Source organism: Oncorhynchus nerka, linkage group LG1 (assembly GCF_034236695.1).
Source record: "Oncorhynchus nerka isolate Pitt River linkage group LG1, Oner_Uvic_2.0, whole genome shotgun sequence".
In the NCBI taxonomy this organism is placed as follows: Eukaryota; Metazoa; Chordata; class Actinopteri; order Salmoniformes; family Salmonidae; genus Oncorhynchus; species Oncorhynchus nerka.
Window position 1 is genome coordinate 39,533,548 of NC_088396.1, and position 20,319 is coordinate 39,553,866.

At 43.6% G+C, this 20,319-nt stretch overlaps 2 protein-coding genes across 2 annotated transcripts in view; one reads left to right on the top strand and one right to left on the bottom strand.

Moving 5' to 3' along the window:
• LOC115130118 (adenylate cyclase type 5) overlaps positions 1 to 11,901 on the bottom strand; it is a 50,182-nt gene extending 38,281 nt beyond the window's left edge. The window contains exons 1-6 of the mRNA XM_029660908.2: positions 11,384 to 11,901; positions 10,837 to 10,978; positions 7,974 to 8,111; positions 5,221 to 5,243; positions 2,979 to 3,123; positions 1,822 to 1,919 (exon numbers count right to left, since the gene is read on the bottom strand). Coding sequence (XP_029516768.2) covers positions 1,822 to 1,919; positions 2,979 to 3,123; positions 5,221 to 5,243; positions 7,974 to 8,111; positions 10,837 to 10,978; positions 11,384 to 11,508 — 671 coding nt within the window. The 5' untranslated portion in view covers positions 11,509 to 11,901. The remainder of the gene's footprint in view (positions 1 to 1,821; positions 1,920 to 2,978; positions 3,124 to 5,220; positions 5,244 to 7,973; positions 8,112 to 10,836; positions 10,979 to 11,383) is intronic.
• LOC115130102 (vesicle-trafficking protein SEC22a) overlaps positions 1 to 18,786 on the top strand; it is an 80,001-nt gene extending 61,215 nt beyond the window's left edge. The window contains exon 7 of the mRNA XM_065018630.1: positions 18,264 to 18,786. Coding sequence (XP_064874702.1) covers positions 18,264 to 18,305 — 42 coding nt within the window. The 3' untranslated portion in view covers positions 18,306 to 18,786. The remainder of the gene's footprint in view (positions 1 to 18,263) is intronic.
• The last annotated feature ends 1,533 nt before the right edge of the window (positions 18,787 to 20,319 follow it).

Consider the following 20,319-nt stretch of genomic DNA (forward strand, 5'->3'; position numbering starts at 1 on the left):
ACACCACTGAAGACTTCAGAGGGTTATGACCTTTAGAGAGTGTGTGTTTTTGGTCATGGGGTTAGGTGAAACACATGGTAGAGTAAATATGTAGGTATGTGTGTGTCGAATCAAATGAATCCATGTGATAGATCAACGGACTACAGCCGAGTCCCCTGCGGGGGGATGACAAGCTGGTCCTACTTCAGGTATGCGATGTTGCCTCTCCTTCCTTAGTTTAGTCGTGGCAGCAGTTCATTTTGAGGCGTACCTTTTTGAAGAAGCTTTCATTAATGAAGAACTTAGTTCCCTTCAGGCACTTGGCATTCTTGAGAATCTCCTCCTTGTTTTTGTACCTGAGCAGTTTCATCAATATAGATCTGGGCCGTCCATCAGGAAAAAAGGTGCCGTTCCTGTGCGCCCTCTCACTGAGCTTAGGGTCCAGTTTCAGATGACCTGTCAGGAGTTTCTTGGCCTTGGCTTCTGTGTCATGTCAAGTTTCAATTTTAACGTCTTCGATTCCATTGATTAGAACGTTGTTTAGCCTGGATTGATTTTCCAGGTAATCTCCTTTGGAAGAGAGTTTGTCTAGTGTTGTTTGGAATTTTGCAAAATCTTCTGAGACGGGTTTGAATGCGGCCTGGCTGGGGATATTCGCACCCTTCAGCTAATCCACCTCGGACTGCGTTAAATCCATACTGTATTTGAAGTTCATAGCATCCCTTTTTCTCCACAATTGGTGGTTACTGAAACTCCCGTATGGACTCAGGAGAGGTGAAGGTCAAGAGCCGTGTGTCCTCCGAAACACAACCCAACCAACCAAGCCGCACTGCTGATTAACACAATGCCTGCTTAACCCGGAAGCCAGCCGCACCAATGTGTCGAAGGAAACACCGTACATCTGGCGACCGTGTCAGCGTGCATTGCGGAAGGATTTCAAGTTATTGATGCTAGAATCCATTAAGAGTTGCAGGAAGGATTTAAAGTTATTGTTGCTAGAATCCATTAAAAGTTGCAGGAAGGATTTAAAGTTATTGTTGCTAGAATCAATTAAGAGTTTCAGGAAGGATTTAAAGTTATTGTTGCTAGAATCAATTAAGAGTTGCAAGAAGGATTTAAAGTTATTGTTGCTAGAATCAATTAAGAGTTGCAGGAAGGATTTAAAGTTATTATTGCTAGAATCAATTAAGAGTTGCAGGAAGGATTTAAAGTTATTATTGCTAGAATCAATTAAGAGTTGCAGGAAGGATTTAAAGTTATTTTCTTGCAGATCTATTAGATTTTTATAGAACTCTTTATGTTGATGGAATAGATCATGGAATGCAGTGATACATACTCGTCTTCTACATTGAGCTTTGAGTTGTTTTTGCTTCCAGTAAACATGCTAAATATTTGCTGTGAAGTATAGTGAGTTTGCGAATACAACCCACACCCCACCTCCCTAAAACAAGCTCAGCCAGTGAATTGGCAATCACACACAAGCAACACACACACACCTGAATCACACACCTGAATCACACACCTGAATCACACAGCAGTACGATAAACAGAGAGAAAGAGGAGGACATATGGATCCTGGCTGCACATAGACTGTAGGAGCGGGAGATGACTCGCAAGCTAGTGCTGTGGATACAAGCAATACGCAGAGCAGTAAGACAAAACACAGGTCAAATCAGTTCGGGAGAGACAGGTAGCAGGAGTATTACCCACGGAATGAGTAGCGTGAATGTGCTGTGAATTCTAATAAAAATATATGGAAAACATTCATTGTGATTTACTAGTAAATAAATGATTCAGCGCTATGGTACTGTATGAATCAACTTGGAGAGATTCAGTACTTACTGTGGTACAATGACAATCTGGATGAAACAGATGAAGAGGAAGACGAGGGAGGCGCAGGCCACGTACGCTCCAAATCTGGAGTCCACTTGTTTGGAGTACTGAAGGACAGAAATTGAAAAATATAAGAGCAGTAAGGTAACCATAGGCTTGCTGACTGCTTCACATCTCACTTGAAACCCTTTAGTGCCACTGATGTGAGGACACAACAGCCGCACACTGTGAGAACAGCATGTTACTGGTTACACAGCTGAAATGCCTTTCATATATCTATCCATTTATCTATCCATTTATCTATCCATTTATTATCTATCTATCTATCTATCTATCTATCTATCTATCTATCTATCTATCTATCTATCTATCTATCTATCTATCTATCTATCTATCTATCTATCTATCTATCTATCTATCTATCTATCTATCTATCCATCCATCCATCCATCCATCCATCCATCCATCCATCCATCCATCCATCCATCCATCCATCCATCCATCCATCCATCCATCCATCCATCCATCCATCCATCCATCCATCCATCCATCCATCCATCCATCCATCCATCCATCCATCCATCCATCCATCCATCCATCCATCCATCCATCCATCCATCCATCCATCCATCCATCCATCCATCCATCCATCCATCTATTCATCCATCCATCTATTCATCCATCCACCTATCCATCCACAAGCAGCCGTGTCTCTGGCTGGGCCTAAAGGATGTGCTCAGGAGATGAATCATGTGCGTGTGTGCGTGCGTGCGTGCGCGCGTGCGCATGCTTCTGGCATAGGTGCTCAGGAGGTGAATTATGAGATCTTTCAGATGAAAGGTAGTAGAGGAAGACCAAGTCAGTGATTATCTCTCCCATAGAAAACCGGGCTGGGGGCTGACACACTGAGAGCGGGCTTTGGATCTGTTGTAAGTAGCCACTATACAGCCCATTTACCCAGACGAGAGAGACTGACAGGGAGAGGGGAAAGAGAGGAGGTTGAAAACGGGGCCTCTCTGCTCTCTCTCTCTCTCTCTCTCTCTCTCTCTCTCTGTGTGTCTGTCTGTCTGTCTGACATTTCCACTGCTGATGATCTATCCAGACGATTCACACAGGGCCTTAGTCCGATTATGTGGATTAATTTCCCTGGAGGAAGACGGCACTACCTTCTTCTCCAGGTCTGGTTCTCTGAAGGTCAGCAGGAACTTCTTGACGTGTTCCGAGCGTAGCCGGTCGATACTCCTGGCGTCGATGGCTCTGCCTAGGAACTCGTCCACCTCGTCTTCTGGGTTCAGGTTTTCCTGCGTGTTTCTGAAAATGAAATGTCTAGATAACACAAGACGAGGAGATACTTTTTTGTTTTCCGTTTCAGGCCGTCACAAGAGGTCCTTCAGCTCGGTGTCTCTGCGGACTAGCCCACCACAAGCCCCTAACTCACCACTAACTGAACTGCATCACCATAACAAACAAAGTGATTGAGATCATCAAACCACTGTCATTATGTTTGTTTGATTGGACTAATCGGTCGTTGAATCAGCAGTGCATTGTTTGAATGCATTGATTAGAGGCAATCTGGCCTATTGTCAGTGGATCAGTGGACAAGATCAAACCAGGTGATTCAAATGTTTTATGAATCACAGACATCATAAGTTACAGTGAGTATGGAAGACGCTGAACTCACTGACACTCATGGGTATGGATGTCCTAAAGTGACTGTCACGATTAAACAAATCCCATTGAAGAACATTGATCTGTCTGTAGCACGTAGGGCAACGCATGGGGACAATCAAATCAAATCTTATTTCTTACATGCTTTGTAAACAACAGGAGCACATAGAATCACATAAAGGAGATTGAAATTGAGATATATTCAGGGTGAGAATATAGACTGCATTTGTGACATATGCATGGTATGCACAAGGGCAAATGGGCCATCCCCTTGAGTGACAACTGGATCAGCCAATCACATCTCCAGGATCCCCTCCTCACCCAGTGAAAAATTACAATTTGGTGAGTTGGATATTCTGGTTGTGTTTTTGATGGCAATTCTGTGTATTATAGCAACAGTAGTTTATTTCTCTGACTACCACATACCTATCCAGATAAGTAGTTTAGTTCTCTGACTACCACATACCTATCCAGATAAGTAGTTTATTTCTCTGACTACCACATACCTATCCAGATAAGTAGTTTATTTCTCTGACTACCACATACCTATCCAGATAAGTTTAGTTTAGTTTTTCTCTGACTACCACATACCTATCCAGATAAGTAGTTTATTTCTCTGACTACCACATACCTATCCAGATAAGTAGTTTAGTTCTCTGACTACCACATACCTATCCAGATAAGTAGTTTATTTCTCTGACTACCACATACCTATCCAGATAAGTAGTTTATTTCTCTGTTTATTTCTCTACCACATACCTATCCAGATAAGTAGTTTACACTACCACATACCTATCCAGATAAGTAGTTTATTTCTCTGACTACCACATACCTATCCAGATAAGTAGTTTAGTTCTCTGACTACCACATACCTATCCAGATAAGTAGTTTATTTCTCTGACTACCACATACCTATCCAGATAAGTAGTTTATTTCTCTGACTACCACATACCTATCCAGATAAGTAGTTTATTTCTCTGACTACCACATACCTATCCAGATAAGTAGTTTAGTTCTCTGACTACCACATACCTATCCAGATAAGTAGTTTATTTCTCTGACTACCACATACCTATCCAGATAAGTAGTTTAGTTCTCTGACTACCACATACCTATCCAGATAAGTAGTTTATTTCTCTGACTACCACATACCTATCCAGATAAGTAGTTTAGTTCTCTGACTACCACATACCTATCCAGATAAGTATACCTATCCAGATAAGTAGTTTATTTCTCTGACTACCACATACCTATCCAGATAAGTAGTTTATTTCTCTGACTACCACATACCTATCCAGATAAGTAGTTTATTTCTCTGACTACCACATACCTATCCAGATAAGTAGTTTATTTCTCTGACTACCACATACCTATCCAGATAAGTAGTTTATTTCTCTGACTACCACATACCTATATAAGTAGTTTATTTCTCTGACTACCACATACCTATCCAGATAAGTAGTTTATTTCTCTGACTACCACATACCTATCCAGATAAGTAGTTTATTTCTCTGACTACCACATACCTATCCAGATAAGTAGTTTATTTCTCTGACTACCACATACCTATCCAGATAAGTAGTTTAGTTCTCTGACTACCACATACCTATCCAGATAAGTCAAAATATCTATGGTTATGACATTGCTATTTTGTCTTTAGAAAGCCTGAAAACATGACCTGCAGCAGAAGGTTGCCCAACACCTTGACTGACAGGAGGGGAGATGGGGGTCTCTACTCACTTGTCCTTGGGGTCTTCAAATCCCTGGAAGACAGAAGAAAAGAGCAGAATAGAGACACTGTTGTCTGACTGGAAAATGACTGATTTTCAGGAACAGCTACAAACAGAGAAATGTAAGTGGGGCTAGAGTTTCTTTCGAAGAGAAAGAGGTAGAATCATTTCACACAGCCAGGTGTTGGCTGAAAATGGAAGTTGCTTCAACCAGCAAGACAAGAGACTGACACCTCTTCCACCATCCTCTCTGCCCAAACTGACAGTAAAAGATGCTGAAAAACAACAACAAAGGATTGTGTCCCGAATGACACCCTATTCCCTTCCTTTTGACCAGGACCCATAAAGCTCTGGTCAAAAGTGGTGCACTATATAGGGAATATGATGCCATTTGGGATGCACACCAAGTTGAGAACAACAGCTAGCCAGGCAGGCATCTTCCTAGGAAGATGAGTCAATAGTGGTTTTAGAGAAGACAGTCTTATTAACAACACATTAGGTGAACTGAAGAGTTTCGACATCTACTGTATCAAGGACCTGCAGTGCACTCTACTGGATGAAGATAGAAACAACAGCAGGAGATCAAATGTGCTGTACAGGTCCAAGAAACATTAACACGTCTCTAGTAGATAGTCGTCCTTTTTTCAAATCTAGGTTCCATCTATACTCCTACATTTTCCTAATTGTGAACTAAGCTGAACTAAGCTTTTTATTTTGGACATGGACAGAATGTCTGAATATCTTATAATAACATAAGCAATTCCACTGCCCTCTACAAACATAGAGGTGGAACATCCCCAAATACCAGCATTCTTTATTTTATATGGAATAGGACAACAGGGATTAATGACATAGTAGGAATGTAGGACAGAAACACAGTGGTCATCAAGTCATAAGTCATCTCCACTCCACTGCCTGCCCTGCAGTGCTGGGAGGTTGGAGGACAGGGGCTAGTGTGGGAACTACTATCACTGTGACTCCCTTTCCCCTCACACAGACCCATTCTCTATACCTCATGCCCTCTGTCTCCCTCCCTCGCTCCTTGCTCCCACTATCTCTGCTCTTTCTCTACCTCTGCTGCTGTGTAATTTAGGAGCAGGGGGAGGAGAAGAGAGAGAGACAGACAGGAGGAGAGAGAGAGGAGGAGAGAGAGAGAGAGACCAAAACAGCAACAGAAACAGAGAGACAGAGAGACATAGAGACAGAAACAGAGAGAGGGAGAGAGACCAAAACAGAGTGACAGACAGAGACAGAAACAGAGAGACAGAGAGAGACAGAAACAGAGAGACAAAGACTGAGAGACAGAGAGACAGAGAGACAGAAACAGAGAGACAGAAACAGAGAGACAGAGAGACAGAAACAGAGAGACAGAAATAGAGAGACAGAAACAGAGACAGAGACAGAAAGACAAAAACAGAGAGACAGAGACAGAAACAGAGAGACAGAGAGACAGAGACAGAGACAGAAAGACAAAAACAGAGAGACAGAGACAGAAAGACAGAAACAGAGAGACAGAGGCAGAAACAGAGAGACAGAGACAGAAACAGAGAGACAGAGACAGAAACAGAGAGACGGAGACAGAAACAGAGAGACAGACACAGAAACAGAGAGACAGAGGCAGAAACAGAGAGACAGAAACAGAGAGACAGAGGCAGAAACAGAGAGACAGAAACAGAGAGACAGAGAGACAGAGACAGAAAGACAAAAACAGAGAGACAGAGACAGAAAGACAGAAACAGAGAGACAGAAACAGAGAGACAGAGGCAGAAACAGAGAGACAGAGACAGAAACAGAGAGACAGAAACAGAGACAGAGAGACAGAGACAGAAATACAAAAACAGAGAGACAGAAAGACAGAAACAGAGAAGACAGAGAGACAGAAACAGAGAGAGAGAGACATAAACAGAGAGACAGAGACAGAAACAGAGAGACAGAAACAGAGACAGAGAGACAGAAATACAAAAACAGAGAGACAGAAAGACAGAAACAGAGAAGACAGAGAGACAGAAACAGAGAGAGAGAGACAGAAACAGAGAGACCGAGCAAGAAACAGAGAGACAGAGACAGAAACAGAGAGACAGAGAGAGAGAGACAGAAACAGAGATAGACAGAGAGACAGAAACAGAGAAACAGAGAGAGAGAGATAACTGAGTAAAGGGTCTAAATACTTGTGTAAATCTGATCTTTCTGAATCTGAATCTGTCCCCAAGTATTCCAATGCATAAATAATGTGATCGTATCCCATTTAATCAATGTTGGAAACTTTTTTTGTCAAATACTATATCTTGAACAGCAGGTATAGCATGAATGTTAGAGCGTTGGGCCAGTAAACCTGTTGCTGTGTCCTCGAGCACGGCACTTAACCCAAATTGCTCCAGGGGTGCTGGACAATGGTGACCCTAGCCGTGATCCCACTCCCTGCGGGTATCTCAGGGGGATTTGTGATATGCAAAAACACATTTGCATTAAAGTGTGTAACAGGAAAAATATAAGCACCTTCCAAATTATTATTATCTGTTCGTGATTCTTGCGGTCAATTTGCAGTGTGAAAATGATTTATAACTATCTTCTGGGCCCTGACTATCCGCTCAAGGAAAAATCGTCCCGCAACATACGCCATAACATGACCGTCACACGTCCTTGGCTTTCTATAGTCCCTGGTGAGCACACACAAACACACAACAACAACCTGGCCCTGTTGTGAAGGACAGGAGTAAATATAGAGTATTCCTGAATTGGGGTGAGGGCAGCATGTTATCTCACCATCCTCTTCATCTCCTTAGAGATCTGGTTTCCTCCCATGTGGTTGTAGAAGGGCCGGTCGGTCCAGGGGCCCATGTTGTGGGTGACAGAGTTGGCTCGCTGACGGTTCATCTTGGCTATCATCGCCTTCTCGTCTTTCTGCAAGGCAAGGGAGACAGACTAATATACTTAGGGATGGTAATGGAAAAGGTCACTCTGGGAAGTAGTAATGTAAAATCCTTTATTAATTAACCATGAAAGGCGCATATTAAACTGGCTTTACTGTCTACCGGTACCCAGTTCCCCCAGCTTGTCCACCGTTTCTACCCCTGACACAGACACAGACAGTATATTGTATTTCTAGAAGTTGAATTTCATGCATCCTCACAATCACTAAATCTACTGTAAATCACTTAAATGTTTTTCAACGTTTCCTCTACAATTAAATATGGTTAAAGGTAGTGAAATCTGATCTGGGATGAGTGTTGTGATTCAACCAGAACAGGAAATGTAGAGAACTCTAAAGCCTGCAACTTTAATGGCACCCTATTCCCTACAGTGCACTAGGTCTCTGGTCATCTGTGTTGCACTCTATAGGGAATAGGGTCTCATTTGGGACGCACACTGAAAGTTATCACTAATGTAACAGCGATCATGAGAAATAACCCATTCCCAGTTCACTGATAGGTTAGAATGGAGTATATAGCAATATGATACATCATGTGAAAACACACATAATATGTGAGCTGGAGTCAAAACTTGTGATATCGCCACAGGACTGATATGACGCACGCACACACACACACGCACACCCCTTTATTTATGTTAGAGTCACCCAGGTACCCAGAGTTCTTCCTGGCCAACTTTCAAGTTGATTTCCCATATGTAATTATTACATTAGACATCGTGCTCATATCTGTGCAATGAATACATTGGAGATCTTACTCTAGCTTACTCTGCTACTCTATGTTACTCTGTTACTTTGTGTTACTCTGTGTTACTCTATGTTACTCTGTTACTCTGTGTTACTCTATGTTACTCTGTGTTACTCTGTTACTCTATGGTACTCTGTTACTCTGTGTTACTCTATGTTACTCTGTGTTACTCTGTTACTCTGTGTTACTCTATGTTACTCTGTTACTTTGTGTTACTCTCTGTTACTCTGTTACTTTGTGTTACTCTGTTACTCTCTGTTACTCTGTGTTACTCTGTTACTTTGTTACTCTGTGTTTTCTGTGTTACTCTGTTATTTTGTTACTCTGTGTTTTTCTGTGTTACTCTGTGTTACTCTGTTACTTTGTGTTACTCTGTTACTTTGTTACTCTGTGTTACTCTATGTTACTCTGTTACTTTGTTACTCTGTGTTTTTCTGTGTTACTCTATGTTACTATGTTCTGTTACTTTGTTACTCTGTGTTTTTCTGTGTTACTCTGTGTTACTCTGTTACTTTGTTACTCTGTGTTACTCTATGTTACTCCGAGTTACTCTGTGTTACTATATTACTCTGTGTTACTCTATGTTACTCTGATTTACTCTATGTTCATGTTACTCTGTGTTACTCTGTTACTTTGTGTTACTCTATGCTACTCTGTGTTGCTATATGTTACTCTATGTTCATGTTACTCTATGTTCATGTTACTCTGTGTTACTCTGTTACTTTGTTACTTTGTGTTACTCTCTGTGTTACTCTATGCTACTCTGTGTTGCTATATGTTACTCTATGTTCATGTTACTCTATGTTCATGTTACTCTGTGTTACTCTGTGTTACTCTGTTACTCTATGTTACTCTGTTACTCTGTGTTACTCTATGTTACTCTGGTACTCTGTGTTACTCTGTTACTCTGTTACTCAATGTTACTCTGTTACTCTGTGTTACTCTGTTACTTTGTGTTACTCTGTGTTACTCTGTTACTTTGTGTTACTCTCTGTTACTCTGTTACTTTGTGTTACTCTCTGTTACTCTGTTACTTTGTGTTACTCTGTGTTTTTCTGTGTTACTCTGTGTTACTCTGTTACTTTGTGTTACTCTGTTACTCTGTTACTTTGTGTTACTCTGTGTTACTCTGTTACTTTGTGTTACTCTGTGTTACTCTGTTACTTTGTGTTACTCTATGTTACTCTGTTACTTTGTGTTTTTCTGTGTTACTTTGTTACTCTGTGTTTTTCTGTGTTACTCTGTGTTACTCTATGTTACTCCGAGTTACTCTGTGTTACTATATTACTCTGTGTTACTCTATGTTACTCAGAGTAAATCAGAGTAACACAGAGTAACATGAACATAGAGTAAATCAATGTTCATGTTACTCTGTTACTTTGTTACTTTGTGTTACTTTCTGTGTTACTCTATGCTACTCTGTGTTGCTATATGTTACTCTATGTTCATATTACTCTATGTTCATGTTACTCTATGTTCATGTTACTCTATCTTACTCTGTTACTTTGTTACTCAATTGTACTCTTATGTTACTCTATGTTAATATGTTACTCTATGCTACTGTTACTGTCTTATCTTACTCTCTTATCCCTCTACCCTTTTCTATACACACAAACACACACAAAAACAAACACACACACATGATATGACATGTTAGCTGGATTAGAGCCAAGAGCTCACCACAGGTCTGATATGATAAGACACACACACACACACACACACACACACACACACACATGATATGACATGTTAGCTGGATTAGAGCCAAGAGCTCGCCACAGGTCTGATATGATATGATACACACACACACACACACACACACACACACACACACACACACATGATATGACATGTTAGCTGGATTAGTGCCAAGAGCCAAGATATCGCCACAGGTCTGATATGATATGACACACACACACACACACACACACATACACACACACACATACCCTTTTCTGGCTGCAGCCCACGATGAGGTAGGTTTCTATGTTGTGTTTCTTCAGATAGACGTTCCTTGCTCCTCCTGATCCTGGCTCTACCTCATAGTCTCCACTCAAGTAGTTCAGAGTGGCCTTGGTGATGTGGATCCGCCTGGCACAGTAACACACCAATGACTTACTGGGCACAATGGACAGGGATTGACAGTATTCATTCATTTCATGTTTATACCATAACACATTATGACGTAATATTGTCATATTCATAATGTAGTGTAAATCTTTGTTTCCCACTTGACTTTTACAAGTTGTTCTTCTGTCAAATACAGCAAGACAATGTGAAGTCAGATGAATGAATGGGTACAGTACAGTATGTTGCACTGTGAACTGTGTATTCACTGAGACTAGGGTTACGTTACAAAATAAGAACGAATGCTCAATACATAGCTTCATTCTATGTGGTACTCTAAGTAGTATGTTAATGTATAATGGAACACAGCCTAGTAGTGTCATTGGGTGAGTGACTGTGTACTGGTTTGTTGTGATTGGCTGGACGTACCCTGCCGCACCCCCGGCCTCCATGTGATTGGCTAACGTGACATCGTTGGACCACACATCAAACTGCCACTTCCTGAGTCCCAGCACCCCACAGTGGACCCTGCCGCTATGGATTCCCACACGCATGTTCACGTTGACCCCCGTCACCTCTCTCACCAGCCTCGAGCACAGACAGAAACAGTCAGAAACAACTGAGCACTGATTGACAGATTGACCACATCATCAAACAATAGAAGGGAGTAAAAGGAAATAGTAAAATGAGAGAAAAATGACAATGCTTCCACAACAATAGCAAACTGAATCCACAGGAAATTCTCCTTCCTTGCAGTGAAGCTACAGTATGTGTGTGACCTATCTCTGGCTAATGCCTGACCGACTGACTTACCGACCACATGACTGAACAACTGACTACTGACCGACCAACCTACTGATCGACCACTTGACTGACCAACCATTTGACTGACCGACCGACCGACTTACTGACCGACCGACTGACTCACCGACTGACTGACTGACCGACTGACCGACTGACCGACCGACTGACTGACTGACTGACTGACTGACTGACTGACTGACTGACTGACTGACTGACTGACCGACCGACTGACTGACCGACCTACTCACAACCGACCGACCACTTGACTGACTGTCAGTTGGTCAGTCAAGTGGTCGGTCAGTCAGTCAGTCAGTCTGTGAGTCAGTAAGTCGGTCAGTCGGTCAGTCAAGTGGTCGGTCAGTCAGTCAGTCAGTCTGTGAGTCGGTCGGTCAGTAAGTCGTCAGTCAAGTCGGTTAGTCAGTCGGTCAGTCGGTCGATCAGTCAGTCAGTCAAGTGGTCGGTCAGTCGATCAGTAGGTCGGTCGGTCAGTTAGTCAGTCAAGTGGTCATTCAGTCAGTCGGTCAATTGGTCGGTCGGTCAGTCAAGTAGTCGGTCAGTCGGTTAGTCAGTCAGTCGGTCAGCAAGTCGGGCAGTCAGTCAGTCAAGTGGTCAGTCAGTCAAGTTGTCGGTCAATCAAATGGTCGGTCAGTCAGTCGCAGTCAAGTGGTCGGTCAGTCAGTCGGTCAGTCAATTGGTCAGTCAGTCGGTCATTCTAGTGGTCAGTCAGTCAGTCGGTCAGTCGGTCGGTCAGTATGTCGGTCAAGTGTTCGGTCAAACTGTCTAACTGACCGACTGACTGACCGACCACTTGACTGACTGTCTGACCAACTGACTGACCGACTGACTGACTGACTGACCAACCACTTGACTGACCGGCTGACTGACTGACCAACCTACTAACTGACCTACTGACCGACCTACTAACCGACTGACCGACCAACCGTCCACTTGACTGACCGACTGACTGACTGACTGACCGGCTTACTGACCGACTCACCGACTGACCGACCGACTGACCAACCTACTAACCGAACGACCGACTGACCGACCAACCATCCACTTGACTGACTTACCGACTGACTGACTGACTTACTGACCGACCTACTGATCGACTGACCGACCACTTGACTGACCAACGATTTGACTGACCAACTGAATGACGGACTGACCAACTTACTGACCGACTGACTGACTGACCTACCGACCAACCTACTACTTGACTGACTGACTGACAAGTGGTCATTCAGTCAGTTGGTGAGTCGGTTGGTCAGTAAGTTGGTCAGTCGGTCAATCAGTCAGTCAGTCAAGTGGTTGGTCAGTCGATCAGTAGGTCAGTCGGTCAGTCAGTCGGTCAGTATTTCGGTCGGTCGGTTGGTCAGTCAGTCAGTCGGTCGGTCAGTCAGTCAGTTGGTCAGCCAAATGCCGGTCAATCAGTCGGTCAGTTGGTGAGTAGTAGGTTGGTCAGTCGGTCAGTCAGTCAGTCAGTCAGTCAGTGAGTCGGTCGGACAGTCAGACAGTCAGTCAAGTGACCGGCCAACTGACTGGCTGACTGACTGACCGACCACTTGATTGACTGACCGATCACTTGACTGACTGAATGACTGACCAACCGACTGACCGACCACTTGACTGACCGACTGACTGACTGACTTACCGACTTACTGACCGACCGACTCAACGACTGACTGACCAACTGATTGACCGACCACTTGACTGACCGACTCACCGACTGACTGACCAACATACTGACCAACTGACTGACCAACCGACTACTTGACTGATTGACTTAGCACTTAAATGACCGACAGACTGACCGATTGACTGACCGACTGACTGACTGACCAACCGACCACTTGACTGCAACTGACTGACCGACCGACTGACTGACCGACAGACTGACCAACCACTTAACTGATTGACTGCCCAACTCACTGACCGACCGACTGACCGACTTACTGACCGACTGACTCAACGACTGACTGACCAAATGACTGACCGACCACCTAACTGACTGACTAACTGACTAACATACTGACCTACTGACTGACCGACTAACTGACCGACTGACTGACCGACCACTTGACTGACGGACTGACTGACCAACATACTGACCAACTGACTGACCAACCGACTACTTGACTGACTGACTGACCGACCACTTGCCTGACCAACCATTTGACTAACCAACTGATCAATGGACTGACCGACTTACTGACTGACCGACTGACTGACCAAAATACTGACTGAAATACTGACCAACTGACCGACCACTGACCGTATGACCGACCACTTGACTGACCGACTGACTGACTAACTGACTGACTGACTGACTGACCGACCACTTGACTGACCGACTGACTGACTGACCGACATACTGACCGACTGACTGACCGACCGACCGACTGACCGACTTACTGACCAACTGACCACTAGAATGACCGACTGACTGACTAATTGACTGACCGACTGACTGACCGACCACTTGACTGCGACTGACTGACCGACCATTTGACTGACCGACAACTTGACTGACCGACCACTTGACTGACTGACCGACTGATCGACCGACTGACCACAGGGCAGAGCAGACAACGGACAGGACCACAGTGTCTGTGTGGCCCCGCCCGTCCTTTATAATGACTCACCTCCTCTTACAGGAGTCAGAGAGAGAGAGTAGTGAAATGGTGTGTGTGGTCTTTCTTTATTAGATATGGCCGGTGGCATACTGTAATCATCCAAACCTCATTATGACGTCAGAACTAATGTTCTAAGGCAGGGCCACCTCAGAGCAGTCGTTGACTCAACCTCTGCAGTCACAAATTAGGCTAAGTGCCTCTTCGTGGGGATAGAATAAACTTGATTTGAACTTGCCAACTGTTTGGTTTCTCAGTACTGGGATTAAAGTAGAGTACAATGGAACTAATGCATACCTGCCTCCTACCACCTCTCTGGAACAAAGACCTGCACATTCTGTGGCTCTCCAGTACCAGGGTTAAAGAAAAATCCTCTCTAGACAAGGGTGTTTTACCGTGAGCTGTACTGGACAGAGCCAGACCAGACAAGGTATGTTGTTTTCCATTGAGACATATACTTTTATATAATATAGACAGTTTACAGTGCTTTCAGAAAATATTCACACTGGTTTACTTTTTCCACATTTTGATGTGTTACAGTCTGTTTAAAATTGATTAAATTGAGATTTTGTGTCACTGGCCTGGAATTGTGTTTCAAATTTTTTAAACAAATTTTTATAAAAAATGATAAGCTGAAAAGTCAATAGTATTAGTATTCAAGCCTTTTGTTATGGCAAGCCTAAATAAGTACAGGAGTAAACATTTGCTTAAACAGTCACATAATCATTTGCATTGATTCATTCTGTGTGCAATAATATTGTCAAACATATATTTTTTATGACTTCCTCATCTCTGTACCCCATACATACAATTATCTGTAAGATCCTTCAGTCACAAAGACCAGGGAGGTTTGCAATGCCTTGCATAGAAAGGCACCTATTGGTCGATGGGTAAAAAATTGCTGAAATGTAATATCCCTTTGAGCATGGGCAAGTCATTAATTACATTTTGAATGGTGTCACTACAAAGATACAGGCGTCCTTCCTAACTCAATTGCCGGAGAGGAAGAAAACCGCTCAGGGATTTCACCATGAGGCCATTGATGACTTTAAACAGTTACAGATTTGAATGGCTGTAATAGGACAAAACTGAGGATGGATCAACAACATTGTAGTTACTCCACAATACTAACCTAATGACAAAGTGAAAAGAGGAACCATCAAACAGGTAAAGCATCAATACAGGACTAAGATTGAATCCTACTACATCGTCAGATGTGGCATGGCTTGCAAATTCTTACGGACTACAAAGGGAAGCCCAGCCGCGAGCTGACCAGTGACGCGAGCCTACCAGACGAGCTAAATGCCTTTATGCTTGCTTCGAAGCATGCATGAGAGCACTAGCTGTTCCAGATGACTGTGTGATCATGCTCTCCGTAGCCGATGTGAGCAAGACCTTTAAGCAAGTCAACATTCACAAGGCCACGGGGCCAGACGGATTACCAGGAAGTGTACTCAGAGCATGCACGTATCAACTGGCAAGTATCTTCACTGACATTTTCAACCTCTCCTTGACCGACTCTGTAATACCTACATAATACCTGTTTCCAAGAAAGCGAAGGTAACCTGCCAAATGACTACAGCCCCGTAGCACTCACGTCGGTAGCCATGAAGTGCTTTGAAAGGCTGGTCATGGCTCACATCAACACGTTATCCCAGAAATCAAATCAAAATCAAATCAAATTTATTTATATAGCCCTTCGTACATCAGCTGATATCTCAAAGTGCTGTACAGAAACCCAGCCTAAAACCCCAAACAGCAAACAATGCAGGTGTAAATGCACGGTGGCTAGGAAAAACTCCCTAGAAAGGCCAAAACCTAGGAAGAAACCTAGAGAGGAACCAGGCTATGTGGGGTGGCCAGTCCTCTTCTGGCTGTGCCGGGTAGAGATTATAACAGAACATGACCAAGATGTTCAAATGTTCATAAATGACCAGCATGGTCGAATAATAATAAGGCAGAACAGTTGAAACTGGAGCAGCAGCACAGTCAGGTGGACTGGGGACAGCAAGGAGTCATCATGTCAGGTAGTCCTGGGGCACGGTCCTAGGGCTCAGGTCCTCCGAGAGAGAGAAAGAAAGAGAGAATTAGAGAGAGCATATGTGGGGTGGCCAGTCCTCTTCTGGCTGTGCCGGGTGGAGATTATAACAGAACGTGGCCAAGATGTTCAAATGTTCATAAATGACCAGCATGGTTGAATAATAGTAAGGCAGAACAGTTGAAACTGGTGCAGCAGCATGGCCAGGTGGACTGGGGACAGCAAGGAGTCATCATGTCAGGTAGTCCTGGGACATGGTCCATGGTCCTAGAAACCCTAGACCCACTCCAATTCACTTTAACGCCCCAACAGATCCACAGATGACGCAATCTCAATCGCACTCCACACTGCCCTTTCCCACCTGGACAAAAGGAACACCTATATGAGAATGCTGTTCATTGACTACAGCTCAGCGTTCAACACCATAGTACCCTCAAAGCTCATCACTAAGCTAAGGACTCTGGGACTAAACACCTCCCTCTGCAACTGGATCCTGGACTTCCTGACGGGCCACCCACAGGTGGTAAGGGTAGGCAACAACACATCCGCCACGCTGATCCTCAACACGGGGGCCCCTCAGGGGTGTGTGCTTAGTCCCCTCCTGTACTCCCTGTTCACCCACGAATCTGTGGCCAAGCACGTCTCCAACACCATCATTAAGTTTGCAGACGACACAACAGTGGTAAGCCTGATCACCAACAATGATGAGACAGCCTATGGAGAGGAAGTCATAGACCTGACAGTGAGGTGCCAGGAAAATAGCCTCTCCCTCAACATGATCAAGACAAAGGAGCTGATCGTGGACTACAGGAAAACACTCCCCCATTCACATCGATTGGGCTGCAGTGGAGCCGGTCGAGAGTTTCAAGTTCCTTGGTGTCCACATCCCCAACAAAGTATCATGGTCCAAACACACCAAAACAGTCATGAAGAGGGCATGACAACACATTTTCTCCCTCAGGAGACTGAAAAGATTTGCCATGGGTCCCCAGATCCTCAAAAAGTTCTACAGCTGCACCATTGAGAGCATCCTGACCGGTTGCATCACCGCCTGGTATGGCAACTGCTCGGCATCCGTCCGTAAAGCGCAACATAGGGAAGTGCGTACGGCCCAGTACATTACTGGGGCCAAGCTTCCTGCCATCCAGGACCTATATACTAGGCAGTACGCACTTCCCTCTGTAGCGCCTTACAGTCAAAGACTCTAGTCACCCAATACTTAGACTGTTCTTTCTGCTACCGCATGGCAAGCGGTACCGGGGAAAGCGATACCAAAAGGCTCCTTAACAGCTTCTACTCCCAAGCCATAAGACTGTTGAACAATTAATCAAATAGCCACCCAAACTATTTACATTGTAACACCCCCCTTTTGTTTTTACACTGCTGCTTCTCACTGTTTATTATCTATGCATAGTCACTTTACCCATACGTACATGTACAAATGACCTCATCTAACCTGTACCCGCGCACATTGACTCGGTACTAGTACCCCTGTCTATAGACTCATTATTGTTATTATTATTAATATATATATATTTTAAAACTTTAGTTAATTGTTGGTTAAGGGCTTGTTAGTAAGCATTTCATGGTGGGGGCTGTGCTTTGGCAACGTGGGTGGGGTTATATCCTTCCTGTTTGGCCCTGTCCGGGGTTATCATCGGATGGGGCCACAGTGTCTCCTGACCCCTCCTGCCTCAGCCTCCAGTATCTATGCTGCAGTAGTTTATGTGTCAGGGGGCTAGGGACAGTTTGTTATATCTGGAGTACTTCTGTCTTATCCGGTGTCCTGTGTGAATTTAAGTATGCTCTCTCTAATTCTCTCTTTCTCTTGGAGGATGTGAGCCCTAGGACCATGCCTCAGGACTACCTGGCATGATGACTCCTTGCTGTCCCCAGTCCACCTGGCCGTGCTGCTGCTCCAGTATCAACTGTTCTGCCTGCGGCTATGGAATCCTGACCTGTTCACTGGACGTGCTACCGGTCCCAGACCTGCTGTTTTCAACTCTCTGGAGACAGCAGGAGTGGTAGAGATACTCTTAATGATCGGCTATGAAAAGCCAACTGACATTTACTCCTGAGGTGCTGACTTGCTGCACCCTCGACAACTACTGTGATTATTATTATTTGACCATGCTGGTCATTTATGAACATTTGAACATCTTGGCCATGTTCTGTTATAATCTCCACCCGGCACAACCCGAAGAGGACTGGCCACCCCTCATAGCCTGGTTCGTCTCTAGGTTTCTTCCTAGGTTTTGGCCTTTCTAGGGAGTTTTTCCTAGCCACCGTACTTCTACACCTGCATTGCTTGCTGTTTGGGGTTTTAGGCTGGGTTTCTGTACAGCACTTTGAGATATCAGCTGATGTACGAAGGGCTATATAAATAAATTTGATTTGATTTGATGGTGAGGTCTCATGTTGTATTTGGCTCATGTGAGAAATAACATTTGATTTGATGTGAAATCCAATACAATAGATCACTGAGTACCACTTTAAAATGTTTCAAGCATGGTGATGGCTACATCATTTTATTAGTATGCTTGTCATCAGCAAAAACTATGGAGTTTTTTTAGGGTAAAAAGAAACGGAATATAGCTAAGCACGGGCAAAATCCTAGAGGAAAACCTGGTTCAGTCTGCTTTCCAACAGACACTGGGAGAAAAACTCAACTTTCAGCAGGACAATTGGATACTTATGTAAATGAAAATGTTTTCATTTTGTCATTGTGGGGTATTGTTTGTGGATGGGTTTGAAAAAAATATCTATTTAATCCATGTTGAACTCAGGCTGTAACACAACAAAATGTGGAATAAGTCAATACTTTCTGAAGGCTCTGTATGTGGCCATGTCATACTCACGAGATGGCCTCGATCATGTCCACCCCCATCTCCACACAGCAGGATGCGTGGTCGGCCCGGGCCTCTGGCAGCCCAGACACACAGTAGTAGCAGTCTCCCAGGATCTTAATACGCAGGCAGTGGTTTTCCTATGACACACAGACAGCATACCTTTCATGATCTATTTCTATTCAAATCCTATTTTCCCTAACTCCTAACACTAAACCTAACCCTAACCTTTACTCAACCCTAAACATAACCACTACCCCAATTGTAACCCTAAACCTAACCCCTAACCCCAAAATAGCCATTGTCTTTGACCCCAAGAGGGGGAATTGTCCTGGTTTTGCTGTCCTTGTGGGGACTTTGGGGGATTTCAGGTATCTACGAGGATAGTAATACAAGCCCACGTATTGTACACACAGACACACATGTATGCATGCACACACACGTATACAGAATGTGTTAGTGTGTTAATAGCGTTTCCTTTATACAGTAGAGGGTTTTACATACCATGATTACAATATTTATTATTATTGCTTATTGAAATGCACTTTGTATTGTCTCTCTGGATAAAAGCTTCATGACTAAAATGTCAATGTAAAATAATTCCTTAGCATTTAAAACCTGACAAATATACTGTATCTAGGCTACAGAATTCTGGCTTCACATTTGACCAACACTTGGGATGAAACTGAAGATCTGGCATGTATGTGGTATGATACATACAGAGCAGTGTTACCCATTTATAATGTACTGTCACTTATGAATAAGTACCAAGTCTAAATACCATATTCCTCATGCCATAGATATGTTAAGGGTTTGGACTTTCACATCTGTTCGTGTTGAATGACATCGGAAACGAATTGTTCCCAGTGGGAACGTCAAGGTCTGGAAGCATGTTCAAGGAATTACTGTTCTTCCTTTTCTGGGAATTGGTACTGCAAAAAGCCCTCTTTATACAGTATGTTATAAATAGTTTTATAAAACAATTTGATCTTTTTTAAATACAATTTCCCTGCAGTGTAAAATACTGTTATTAATAACTATGTG